General features: G+C 38.5%; 2 protein-coding genes across 2 annotated transcripts in view; one reads left to right on the top strand and one right to left on the bottom strand.

Moving 5' to 3' along the window:
• Positions 1 to 5,511, top strand: part of ckmt2a (creatine kinase, mitochondrial 2a (sarcomeric)) — a 14,042-nt gene extending 8,531 nt beyond the window's left edge. The window contains exons 4-8 of the mRNA XM_008423797.2: positions 2,952 to 3,037; positions 3,198 to 3,321; positions 3,819 to 3,953; positions 5,021 to 5,146; positions 5,226 to 5,511. Coding sequence (XP_008422019.1) covers positions 2,952 to 3,037; positions 3,198 to 3,321; positions 3,819 to 3,953; positions 5,021 to 5,146; positions 5,226 to 5,342 — 588 coding nt within the window. The 3' untranslated portion in view covers positions 5,343 to 5,511. The remainder of the gene's footprint in view (positions 1 to 2,951; positions 3,038 to 3,197; positions 3,322 to 3,818; positions 3,954 to 5,020; positions 5,147 to 5,225) is intronic.
• A 254-nt stretch (positions 5,512 to 5,765) lies between these two features.
• Positions 5,766 to 11,978, bottom strand: ube2l3a (ubiquitin-conjugating enzyme E2L 3a). Its single transcript, XM_008423268.1, has 4 exons — positions 11,872 to 11,978; positions 9,425 to 9,520; positions 7,234 to 7,420; positions 5,766 to 6,627 (listed from the first exon to the last, which is right to left on the bottom strand). The coding sequence occupies exons 1-4, from the start codon at positions 11,896 to 11,898 to the stop codon at positions 6,473 to 6,475; spliced, it is 465 nt and encodes a 154-aa protein (XP_008421490.1). The 5' UTR covers positions 11,899 to 11,978; the 3' UTR covers positions 5,766 to 6,472.
• Positions 11,979 to 12,478: the final 500 nt, after the last annotated feature.

Here is a 12,478-nt window from a genome sequence, read left to right as displayed (position 1 = left end):
ATGTAAGATATTTTATTAGTAATTTCTTTCTGCAGGTCTACTTTGTTATAGGAAAGTATTGCAATATTCAAACCCGCAATTTAGCAAGATATGTAAATCAGAGCTGGAACACCAGACATATTTTGTGTTTACAGAATTACACTATTAAAAATATAAACAAGGGCACAATGCAACCTTTTAGTGACTGTAATCAATAAAAAAGAGCTGCCTGTTTGCTGCACTTGCAGTGGAGATGAAGATGGTCCATTCAGGAAAGCAGAGCTGCATCAAACTTTAACGTGGAACTGCAGAAAAAAGAAAAAAACAAAAGCAAAAATTGAATTGTTAATGCATGTCACCATGAGAAAAACCTACAGAGTTTTGCTTTAAAAAAAAAAATTTAAATCACACATTTTTGACTCATGAAGTTAACTTTTTTTGCAAAACAAACTTATTTGTGCTTGTCAGAAATCGTTTCTTGATATTCTAAGTTTTTGTTTGTGACTCAAACTTTTGCTTGCGATTCTCATATGACGTCTTGAGCAGGGCCTAAAATCACAACAAAAGATTTCTGATGTGTGCAAATAAATGTTTGTTTGGTAAAAATGAGTTAATTAAAAAAAAGTATTTTAAACAAAACTTTTTAAAAAAAGAAATCATTACAATTCCAAAAGTTTTGATTACAATTTTATTTTACTTAACTGAGGTTTGTTTTTTTCTCCATTGAATGAATAATTATAATTGGGAAACAAATTTAACTTCATACTCTGTGAACCAGACCCTAAACCTAAAGTCTGGGTTGAGTTTTTTTCCTTTCATTAATGTCACTTTTATTACATTCATTATATCTATTATGGTAATTCAGGGTGAGTTATTTTTAATTCTAAATATCCTTGTTGGACTATTATTAATGTGTTATTCTCCTTCAAGATACATTTACCTAAYGCTAGAATAAATGAAATGTAYRTTATGCAGCAAAGRAAATTAGAAGATCGGACATATATTCGTTATGGAGATGATCGGTTTTGGACGGGCGATGTGCCCCTATTGCATAAGCGATACTAAAGAATTACTGATATCTACGGAAGAGGATTAGGGCCACTGGGAAAAAAAAAAACAGTTCTGACTTTAATCTCAGAATTCTGAGATTAAAGTCAGAATTCTGAGAAAAAAAGTCAGAATTCTGAAAAAGTCAGAACTGTTTTTTTTTCCAGTGGCCCTAATCCTCTTCCGTAGATATCATTAAAGATACAGGGAAGAACCTTTTTAGTTATCTAGTTTTGCTAGCAAAGTCGTTAGCTAGCAGCTAGCTAATAGCACATCAACAGCCTAATGTCTGTATGATAWAAATACTGAATCGGTAGATAAGAACAGTTTCTCCTCACCTGGCTGTCTCCTCCCGCTCAGTAGTTCTTCAGAGAAACGCAGACGCAGAGGCCTGTCAGTGTCTGTTGTATTTCATTACCTCTCTGTTTAAACCGCGACTCCGAGCTGAAGCAGAAACGATACTTCAACGTTTTCCGTCATCTGACAAGCAGCAAGTCTACTTCACTTTATTCACCAAAAACGTTTTTTTAATTCACCAAAAACTGTTATGTAATCTGGAACGTTCGCTACATTGAGCTCCACAGTTAGCCGCCTTATCTCACTGCGCAAGAGGCAGCTGCGTCATGCGTCACGGGAAAAAGGTCAAAGGTAACAAGGTGACCGGAGGGCTTATTATGTTATACAAAAAAGAAACAAAAAAGCAAGGAATTTTAGCACATGTATTTATGTGCCAGAAGAGGGCTTAGGAAATAATAATACCCCCCAAAAAAATAAATTGACCAAAAGGGCACTTTGGGGCAAGGAGCAAAAAGGGCAGGTGCTCAAGCCCCCCCAGCTCCCCCCTCTGCACGTGCCTGATGTGAGTCATCGACCAGTCAGAGACACTGTGAATGCTTAGATATGGAGGAGGAACAGATGATTCAGTTGATGCTGATCTAATAATAAGTTGGGACTTATCTGTTTTTTCTTTTGTTTGTCTGTTTTTTTTTGACAAAGTTAAATTAGTGAAATAAGATCATTCATACAATGCAAGAGAAAACTTTGTTGGGTCTAGACCGGGTGGTCCGGCAAGAACATTTTGAAGGGAAACCCTCCTGCATGAAACTGTCACTGGAAAACAGATGGTCTTCAGTCAGAGGGCTCTTCAAATTTGCTGCAATACAGACTGCTACAGGCAATCCTTGCTGCCCACAGCCATCAGCCTATGACCTAAATAGCTTAAATATTTCAGGTTCTGACCCTGGCCTGAGTGCAGAGGATGTGGGTAGGCCGATGTTTTCTCCTAAGAAATAGAAAACTGATTCTATAAAGAATTTCACTTCCAAGCCCTGGGAATTCTGAATCAATTCAAAATGCTCAGAAGTCGATTTTAAGTCGTACGTTTTTACTGGTAATTTAAGTTACAGAATTGTATGACATACCTGTCACGTCTCCTGTTTTGGCCAGGAAACTACAGTTTTTACCTCTCTTTCTTGTTGAGCTCAGATTCATGAGTCAAACTTTTCCCTTTTTATTACCTGACCAGCATATATAATAGATAATAGAAAAAGAACGTCTCTGCTCTCAAAAAGCAACACATTGTGTAAAAAAATAAAAATAAAAAATAGTAGAAAACAAAGTCATCATTTGTTATTAATGTTTTGTGAAGTTTATCTCTGAACGTTTTATTGCAATTATTTTATCACTTAAGCCTAACAGGGCCAAGTTGGTTTGGATAGCATCTTTTCCCTTAATGAATACAATAATAATAATAATAATAAAAAAGTTTTTGTATTTACTCAGGTCATCTTTGTCACATATTGAAATTTCTTTCAACATTCAAAAAAAGTGAAAATAGAAGAAATCTGTTTTACAGCACTGTACCTGATCATTCCTAAAGTTGTTCTTTAACATCCTGCTGCGTCTCTCCACCTTTTTACCTGTAGGACCACTTCCTGTTTGACAAGCCCGTCTCCCCTCTGTTGACGTGCGCCTTCATGGCCAGAGACTGGCCAGACGCCAGGGGGATCTGGTACGATCCACACAGCTGGATGCTTGAGTTCACAGTCTGTCGCCAATTTAGTACGATTTCTTGTGCTAATCGTTGGACGAACTAGTTTTTCTGTTCTCACCTGGTGAGCGGGGTACTTCACAAAGGGGTGTCTTAAGTGTCTGTGGTTTCTTGTCTTCAGGCACAACAATGAGAAGACCTTCCTGATCTGGATCAACGAGGAAGACCACACCAGAGTCATCTCCATGGAGAAGGGCGGCAACATGAAGAGAGTGTTCGAGAGATTCTGCAGCGGCCTCAAACAGGCATGATGGAGCCGCAACGCAAAAACAATAAACCTCATCAAGTATTTTTTGTCTAGCTTCTACTGCCAATGTGCTTGAAATAAGACAAAACTAAAAGTAACTTCAGAAAGATATATGATCTTGTTTGAAGTTAATAATTCCTTAACATTGATGTAAAAAAAAACCCACTAACTCCATTGGCATTTGTTTTTCACTTATAACATGGGGGAAATGTCTTGATATAGGTATCAATATCAATTTTAAGGAATTATTGACTTAAGACAAGTTATTAAATGTCTCTGAAAAGTTACTTGTTTTGTCCTGTTTCAAGTATGCTAATATATTTGCACTAGAAAGTAGATCAAAATGATTTAGTAAGACTTTGTGAAGTTCCAGTGCACGAGAGTAAATCATTTTAAGGTGGTAGTTTTGCTCACTTGGGTCTTTGTAGAACTGTTTTTCATGTTAATGGTATTTTTTTAAGTAACACATTCATATATTTTCTTTGTATGGATCAGGTTGAGCATCTAATCCAGGAGAGAGGCTGGGAGTTCATGTGGAACGAGCGTCTGGGATACATCCTCACATGCCCGTCCAACCTGGGCACTGGCCTGCGGGCCGGGGTTCATGTCCGCCTGCCAAACCTCAGCAAGGTGACGCGGCCGACCCAACACCAGCATGCTTTGTTAATGGCCTTCATTACTTCACTTCTCTGGGAGATTCGGCGACATCAGTTAAACCCAACGAGTCGGTGTTTGTCAATCAGCTTCATCTTTTTTTTTTAATCTGCGTTCATTCCTGCACTACAGGATGGTAGTGCGCCAGGCAAACAGTACATGGTTTACAGGATCCTCCTGAGACGACGGCTCATTGAGCCAGCTTTGCTTGCCAGTCTTTTGGGTCGTGTCTCTACCATGTTTGTTCTTCTCTACAGAACAGCTGAAGATCACTCTGACTCAGACAGCTGATTGCTCATTTTTCACAAGAAAAGAAATGTTAAAACAAGCTGATGTAACAGCTAACCACCTGCAGGTGGCAGCATTTTACTTCACTGCTTTCCTCAGTCTTACCTGTTAACTTCTATGTCTGATCGATAAAAAGTCACATTTGCCGCAATAAGGGCAAGTTTCGCACAATTCTTTACAAATATTTCCAAAGTAGCATCATAAACAAAAAACAATTGCAATTTAATGAAGGGACTGACAAGTGTTTTGCAGGTTTTCTCTCCATCTTCGTTCTTTCTTAGCTACCATGATGCTCCCAACTACATGAGGTAGTGTTCAGAGTGATGATGTGCGACAGTTTTCTCACGTCTGAAAAATATTGGGGTAAACTGTTCAGAAACAGCGGAGCAAGAAGTGATAAATAGAAGCATTAAATAGGACGCATGGGGGCGCTGCGCCAGAGGGGGCGCCAAAGCGGTAGTTTTGTATTTTCTGTATTTGACATCAATTTATTCATTCCCGATTAGAAAGGAGACGCAATTTTCCTCCCCTTCACGAAGCAACAAAATAGACCCACAAAGAAAAAAAAAAATTTAAAAATCCCACTGTTATATTTTTAGTCATTTAGCAGGCAACAGAATATTTAACTTTGGAGTATTTTTTTTTAATTGCCTAAAATGTCCCTTTATGTTAAAGCAAAACATACCAACTACATTCATTCATGTAGTTTTATTTTTAAACACAAGTCGTGACTTGTGTCTCCATTTGCTCTGCAGGACCCGCGTTTCTCCAAAATCCTGGACAACCTGCGGCTGCAGAAGCGAGGCACGGGCGGGGTCGACACGGCGGCTACTGGAGACACCTTCGACATTTCCAACCTGGACCGTCTGGGCAAATCCGAGGTGAGCCTTCCTTCCGGTTCCTGTGGTCTACATGCGTTATTGCCGATCAAGTGACATTTTCGGGTTGCTTGCAATTTAGGTGGAGCTGGTTCAGCTGGTGGTCAACGGGGTCAACTACCTGATCGAGTGCGAGAAGCAGCTGGAAAAGGGCCAGGACATCCAGGTGCCCGCTCCGCTGGTTATGTTCAAGAAGTGAGAGCCGAACATGTGAAGGAGAACCTTGGCACCACCACTAGAGGCTGATGTCTCAAAGATTGTACGTCTTCAGGGTAAAAATAAAACAAAAGATCTTCGACATGACCTGCAGAAAAGTCTACCTCAAGTTAAGGATTACCCTGACTTTAATAAAAAAAAATTAAAACAACTTGACTAGTTTCACTTTCTATTGCATCAGATGTTTGGATCCTTTTAGTTTTAATGTCATCACTTTCCTAAAACAAAAACAGAAAAACAAAAAGAGGCCTATGTCGTGTTATGCCAAAAGCAATAAAAAAAATTAAAAAAAGGCACTTTAGGCAAAAAAACAAAACAAAAACTTATTCTATTATTTTAGGAAGGTGATGATATATCAATAACTCTCCATCTCTTCAGCAGACATGAATCCAAGACAACTCCATGCTGTAGTTTTACCACTTCTCCAGAGGAGGCCAAAAGAGGTGGAAATATTTTATTTCGAAGGAATAATTTCCCTTAAAATACAAAATAATGATTTAAATGACACCTGAATGCTGCATGGTCATCATCTTTGTTTTACATCTGGGCTTTATCGGCAACACACACAGTTTATTCCAACTGTGTGGTGGATGATGAGAAAGAGGAAAAAACAACATGGCTTTAGATGCTGTTAAATTTGGAAAGGAAGCCTAAAAAGATGGAAATAAGAACTGTGTCATCTGAGATAACATTCAACATTTAAGTAAGCACTAAGAAAAGCACTTTTATTATTATTATTATTAATTTAACCTTCAGGATGCCACCTCAGACAATTTATTGTTTTTTTTCTAAAAAGAAATCGATAGAAAGAAGTCAAAAACAACCAAAAGATGACACCTAGAGGCCAGAAGCTGCCTACTCACCAAAAAGTCCTGCTTTGTTTTTTTTTTTCATTTTTGTTTTTGGCAAAGTAAAACAGAAACACAAGCCTCTATTAAAGATTGGTTGGAGAGTGCTAAACATTGCAGGTACACAAGAATGGGGGGTGGGGCGGGGGGGCATCTTTGTGAAACGCGGGGGGAAGAGGGAGGGGGCTAAGAACAGAGAGTCAGGCTGGGGTCTTCAATCAGAAAACAGAGAGGAGGCTAACAGGTGCAGGTCATCGTCGTGTCATCAGTCCACAGGTCGCTTTTCACTGTGTTTCTTTGTGAACTCCTCGGCGTTCTTCATGAATTTTGCGCGGTCCTTAGTGTACTCCTCCGCCAGGTCGGCCCTCAGCGGGTGCTCCGGCTGGGGGGAGTTCACCAGAGCGATCAGACACTGAATCACTGGAAGGCAGCGACAACAAAACGAAAATGTTAATAAAAGTAACGATAATAATGGTAAAGCTCCACCGTCAGCAGCAGAGGAGTTCTGAAAGTACGGAGCCCCATAGAGGACATGGGGAAATCTTTTTCTTCTGGTTAAGTTAGCAAATACACCCTGGTTTACTTTGTAAACAGTGATAAATGTCAATTTATCACTGAAAACGTTGATCTGTGTGTCCGTGTTTGTGTAAGGCTGAGATGGGACTCAAGTCAGACTACCAATACAAAAACCTCTCAGATGACTATTACCCATGAACAGAAAGTTTCTGTTTGTTTCTCAGAGGGAATGGAGAGCAACAAAAAGCAGGTTTCACCTGTTTTGCTTTTGCATTTTGCACATACTAAGTTTGTGGGGCGTTTGTAAAAACAAGAAACAAATAAATAAAACTTCACATATGTCACTAATAAGACACCTGGAAAACCTTACAGAAGCCTTACATTATAACACAAACAACTCCAATAGTCAAGAACTGACTAGTACGTTAATGCGAGGAAACACAAAAGGAAAAATCAGTCCCCCGTGTCCCTTAAGGGCCTCCGTATGAAAAACCCGCCTCCGCTTCTCACCTTGGCATGTTTTTGTGGCCGGCTTCCAGTTCTCCACGCTGATGATGGGCAGACACACCTGGCCCTTCTCATCGATGTTAGGATGGTATATCTTTGTCTTGAAGGTGATCTTGGGGGGTTTGAAGGGATACTCTGCAGGGAAGATGATCTCAATCCGAAAGGCTCCTTTGTCATACGGAGGAGAGTCCTGGATTGGGGAGAAAAAAAAAGGATTTGTAGATTTTAATGTGAACTTTCCTAAAACCAAAAAAAAATTTCCCCACTAATTGAAAAAGGACAAACATTTATTATAGTTTTCTTCCAGGAGCTTAATGAGAAAATTGTTTTCCAGCCATTTTGGTTTCCACACCAGTAAAATTTGTTGTTTCACACATGCAACTTGTGTCACTGTGTTAAAACATGAATAAATCACATTTTTTTGAAAACCAGGTTGTTTTTCACCAGGCAACTAACAAATACTTTAGCTATTGATTAAATCAAACGACTAGTCTCACGATTAATCAGATTTTTCTTTCAAGCCATTTTTGCATCTGAAAAAATGACTTCTAACCTCAACATGTGAAACGCTCAACCCTTTCTGCTTGACTTAACATAATTATAGTAAAGACCTAATTTGTTAACCATTTTGAAAACATGAAGTTGATCTCCAAATACAACACCTCATGCTTATTGATCTGAACAATGCACAGAAATACAAGAATAAATTAACTGGCAGCCATCAGTATGGAAAAGGTTACAAAGCTTTTCTATAAGGATTTGGCATTTCAGAATAAAAGCAGGAATTGAACAAACTTGGAACAGTGGTGGATTTTCCTGGGAGTGACCGGCCTACCAGAAATACCAGAACTATAGCCAAAGCACTGCAGGTGCCACTTGCCTCAGTTGAGGTCACAGTTTATGATTCTGCAACAAGAAAGAGTCTGAACATCGATGAAACCACCGACCAGAAAGAACATAAAGGCCCGACACAGAATAAACCAAAAAACATCACAATGATCCCACTGACTCAGAAAACTCAGAATGCAGGATTAGTGTTGATGCTTCATTATGTGAGCATCGACACTCAACAGGAAGTAGCGGCAACACATTTTATAGCCGACATGATTTTTATGAAGCAAAGCAAACAAAAGTGGGCTACAAGCCACTGCCGGACGCTTGTCACGCTCTGGAAACCTGCAGTTTGTTTCACTTTGCCTTCAGGTCCCAACCAGACTGTGAATGTTCTCTGCTCTGGATGGGGCAAAACAGATTTTAATTATTATGAATAAAGAGGTTAAATTCGGTATAGCCTCTAAACAACTAACAATAATCGAGTTAAAGAAAGTTTTCTAATATATTGAGACTTGGGGATCTAAACGCTGGGGAGTGGAGAGGATGTTCAAACAGCAAATATAATCAGCCCAACCATACCACCAGCAAAAATCATCTAGAGATTATCGTCACAATATCTGCCAAATCTATTCATAATATTATATTCTTCAAAAGGAAAAAAAACAGTGGTTGTCTTTTTTATTTCTGCTTAGAAACTCTGAACTAAAATAACAACAACAAATGTCTCAACTTCTAAGAAAGTGTAATTGATACTTCACAGCTAACGTATATCAGCTAACTCATCTGCTTTCTCATTTCCTTTAAAGGCCATGATGGTGAGTTAGATTAAAAAGGTTAAACCAGGACAGCATAAATGTGAAGGTTTATTAAATAGTCTTTGTGTGTCATTTATATGCAATATTTTGTAACTGCTTTGTTTAATGAGGCTGCTCTTGAAAAACAGATTCTTGATCTGAATGGGTTAAACAACGCTTAAAGAAATAAATAATATGTGAAACGGAATCAGCTGGAATAATTCAGAAGTAACAGGTGCAGTGACTGTTGCTCTAATGTGTAACTTGAGCTCATGAGCAGCAGCAGCAGCAGCAGCAGCATTCCTCTGGAGGATGAGTAAGACAAGTCTGTCATGTGACGTGTAACAAGCTGCAGGGTATTAAAGGAAGAACAAACGAGACTGTAAAAATACCTAAATGAGAAATCTACAAAAAGTGCCAATTCACAGTTTATGATTGTTACAAAAATCAGATAATCAATAACTAAAATAATTGTTAGTAGGCCTATTCGTCACTACTTGTTATTGTTATTGTGTGTGTGTGTGTGTGTGTGTGTGTGTGTGTGTGTGTGTACAGTCAGTACTCACAGGCACAATGAGTCCCTGCCAGCACAAAATATTCGCGTCATCCACCGAAATGTTCCGGAAATGCTTCATTCCAGATTTGCGGATGTCATCCAGCTCCTGCAGCGAAACACACACATCTCAGACAGAGCAGGGGTTTGGCACGGATGTTTACACAAAACACATCCAAAAAGGGGGAATCGTGTGTAATAATTAACTTGAACTGTTTAATATTAGTCAGATAATAAACATTGTGAATCTTTGTAATTATTTGTCACCAAATATGAAGATGCCCCATTTTTATTTATAACTGAATTGGATATTAGTTTGAGGATTTTATATATTACATACCACTTCTGAATTTCTGAACTTGAGCCAGATTGATCAGATTTATGGCCTCTGATCAAATCAAAAATAATTCTAATCAACTTCTAGCTAGTAAATGACATTTATTGGGATTTAAGTGCACAGTAAATAAAACTATTTGAAAAATCAGCCACCACCTTCCTCTTAGCCTCTTTCCCAACTCTGCATTGGGATTCTGTGGGATCCCAATGCACATCGTGCCTCTAATTTAAATATCTGGTCTTTAAATTTGATCTCAAAAGAAGAACTTTTGGGATCTTGTTTCATACCAACAAGGTAACTTGTTGGTATGAAATGTCTCACAGACTGATGGCAGAAAAGCACTGAGTTTTGGTTCGTCTTCATTTGAACCTTTAAATCAGCTCCTGGCAGAACATCAATATTATATCAACCCTCTACGTAGCAGCCTGAAGGACAGATTATCTCTATATAAGGGTCATAAAATTATTAAATACTACTACTAAATAAGAATATACTTGCTTCACAGATCAGAAGTAAATACACAAATAAAAAAAACAACAACACTTTTTTTCCCCATTTGGAAACAAGTATTGTAAGCAGAAAATATAGACATGAATACATATTTTGGATAAATAAACATTGTAAAACAAGTTTTAATTTTTTATGTATTCAAGGTAAAAGTTATCCACATACATTTAAAAAAAATTAAAGTTTAAAAATGAACTTTAGTCACACTGTACATTCTTATTTTATTTTTTTATACCGTCTATAAATCCCGTGTTCCCTTCATGATCAACATTTGCCCGGTGTGTTACATAGCTGCTTATTGAGCATGTCCCACTTTGGTGTTTTTATTTTTATTTTTTATCAGAACAAGAGAACCGGATTGTTCGGGGAGTTTAGGGAGTAGAGATGACGAAGAGGATGTTTGGACGTCGGGGGGAATTCCTGAAAGCCAGAGCGACACACTCTGTGCTACAAATCAAAACCAAATGAGTCCCAAAGAAACTGAAAGTATGAGACACAGGCCTCCCGTCAGACAGGTTCATGAAAACAGATACCCAGGTTTATTCTAAATGAACGCATCAACAACCAAAGACTAAAGACTCTTATGAGGACAATTTGCATGCACTCATATCAGTGGATGCTGTTTAAAAAAATAAATAAAAAAATTCAGGATCATTTAATTTATCTGTTGGGTCACTAACTTCACAGTTTACTATCCAAAAATAATATATTTTTGCAGTTCCACGTAGCATTTTTTCAATGTGTTTAATGAAATATTGTTTTTGAATCATTTTTGCTCGATAGGTTATGCCGTTTGATCACCTCCTGCCTGGTGACTCGGTTTCACTTTTGAGTTGAGCGTGGCAATGTATGAACAAAGCATTTTCAGCTTCACTCTTATGGAGATTTAACAACATTTTGTTTAAAAAAATGCAGAAAAAGCAAATCAAATCAATGCTCCGTCACTCAATTCCTTACGAATCCATCAGATCTCTCTACATGTAGATTTCCAATTTTTCATGCAATCATGTTAATAAACCTTATTTATTCATAAAAAATTTTTTTCACGTTAGCTTAATACATGATTGAAATTTTTCTTAGCTGTATAATCAAATCACCAATTACTTATCGTTTGTCTACTGATGGATGGATAACACAGCTAACGATGTAGCTTATTTTCCCTCAACGCGGGCCAACTAGAAAGATCCTTCCCTGTTTATGGATTATTGCCAGATCATAGCTGCTATTGATTATCAGTCGCTTGGAGGTTCTGATGAGATCTGACGTCACGCCCCAGCCCCACGGTCTCCATGTTTTCTCCCCGGCTGTGAGCGTCGTTACACTGTGACAGCGGCTCCAACAGCCCGCTAGCTTGACTCAGCTCACGCTAAGCGCATCGACATGTTCTCTGACAGCTCCAAGAGAGTGCTGAATCACACCCGTCAGCCGTTTTCGCTCTTCTCTCCGTTCAATCCCCGTTCGTCGGACGTCATTCTCCTTTCATTTTGTCGGCGACAAACACTCGGCCGCTTTCTTATCGCCACCTACTCTGTAGCTCCCCGCGCGAAGCCACAACGAGTATTTTAAACTCTCTAGAAGTAAAATAAAACACATTAGTTTGGTATTTCTCGCTTTACCTTGCCTAGTCTCCTGGTTGAAGTCATTGTGTTGCCGAGTTCGTCTTCTTCCTGTTTCTTTCCGTGACTCCGTCCTCGACTTCTTTTGACTTTAGTTCGAAGCGGCAGAGAAGGCGGAGTCTCGATGTTGTACCTCCCCCTACCGGCGCGGAGGACTCAGAAAGGCTGCTTGAACAAAACTGTGGAAATAGAAACTTAACAGAAAATAAATCGAAAAAATATAAAATATAAGTATTGACTTATAGATCATCGTATTTTTCAGGCAATATTCCGTGAAACACACCATGTTGTTCAATGCTTTTACATGTGTTTTTAGACATCACACAGACAGACAGGTAAGACTCTAAAATTTCTGACAAAGAGAAATAAAATGTTGACAGTTCATTTGAAGAAATAGGATTTATCTTTATTAACAATGTATTCAATGGAGCAGCAGTAATTATATGATCCAAGAACTTCCTCTTACCTTTGCTCTCAGTCTGGCCTCTTTGTGTGAGTAATAAGAGACTTAGAGATCTTTCAGAAGTAAGACATGCATCTGTAAATTGATTTTTCTCAACAGTTGTTCCATTTTCTACAAGAATGTTTTAAGTAGGGAATACGATCA

The sequence above is a fragment of the Poecilia reticulata genome, linkage group LG12, assembly GCF_000633615.1.
Source record: "Poecilia reticulata strain Guanapo linkage group LG12, Guppy_female_1.0+MT, whole genome shotgun sequence".
In the NCBI taxonomy this organism is placed as follows: domain Eukaryota; kingdom Metazoa; phylum Chordata; class Actinopteri; order Cyprinodontiformes; family Poeciliidae; genus Poecilia; species Poecilia reticulata.
Note: the sequence above shows the minus strand (reverse complement) of the source record. Positions and strands in the feature narration are given on the sequence as shown.

What these genes read in the sequence shown, in the direction of transcription:
- ube2l3a (XM_008423268.1), bottom strand. Translation starts at nt 11,898, where the DNA reads ATGACTTCAACCAGGAGACTAGGCAAG. An exon ending in CAACCAGGAGACTAGGCAAG is followed by an intron (nt 9,521 to 11,871) that starts GTAAAGCGAGAA and finishes GTTTCGCTGCAG; the next exon opens with GAGCTGGATGACATCCGCAA. An exon ending in GGCCACAAAAACATGCCAAG is followed by an intron (nt 6,628 to 7,233) that starts GTGAGAAGCGGA and finishes GCTGCCTTCCAG; the next exon opens with TGATTCAGTGTCTGATCGCT.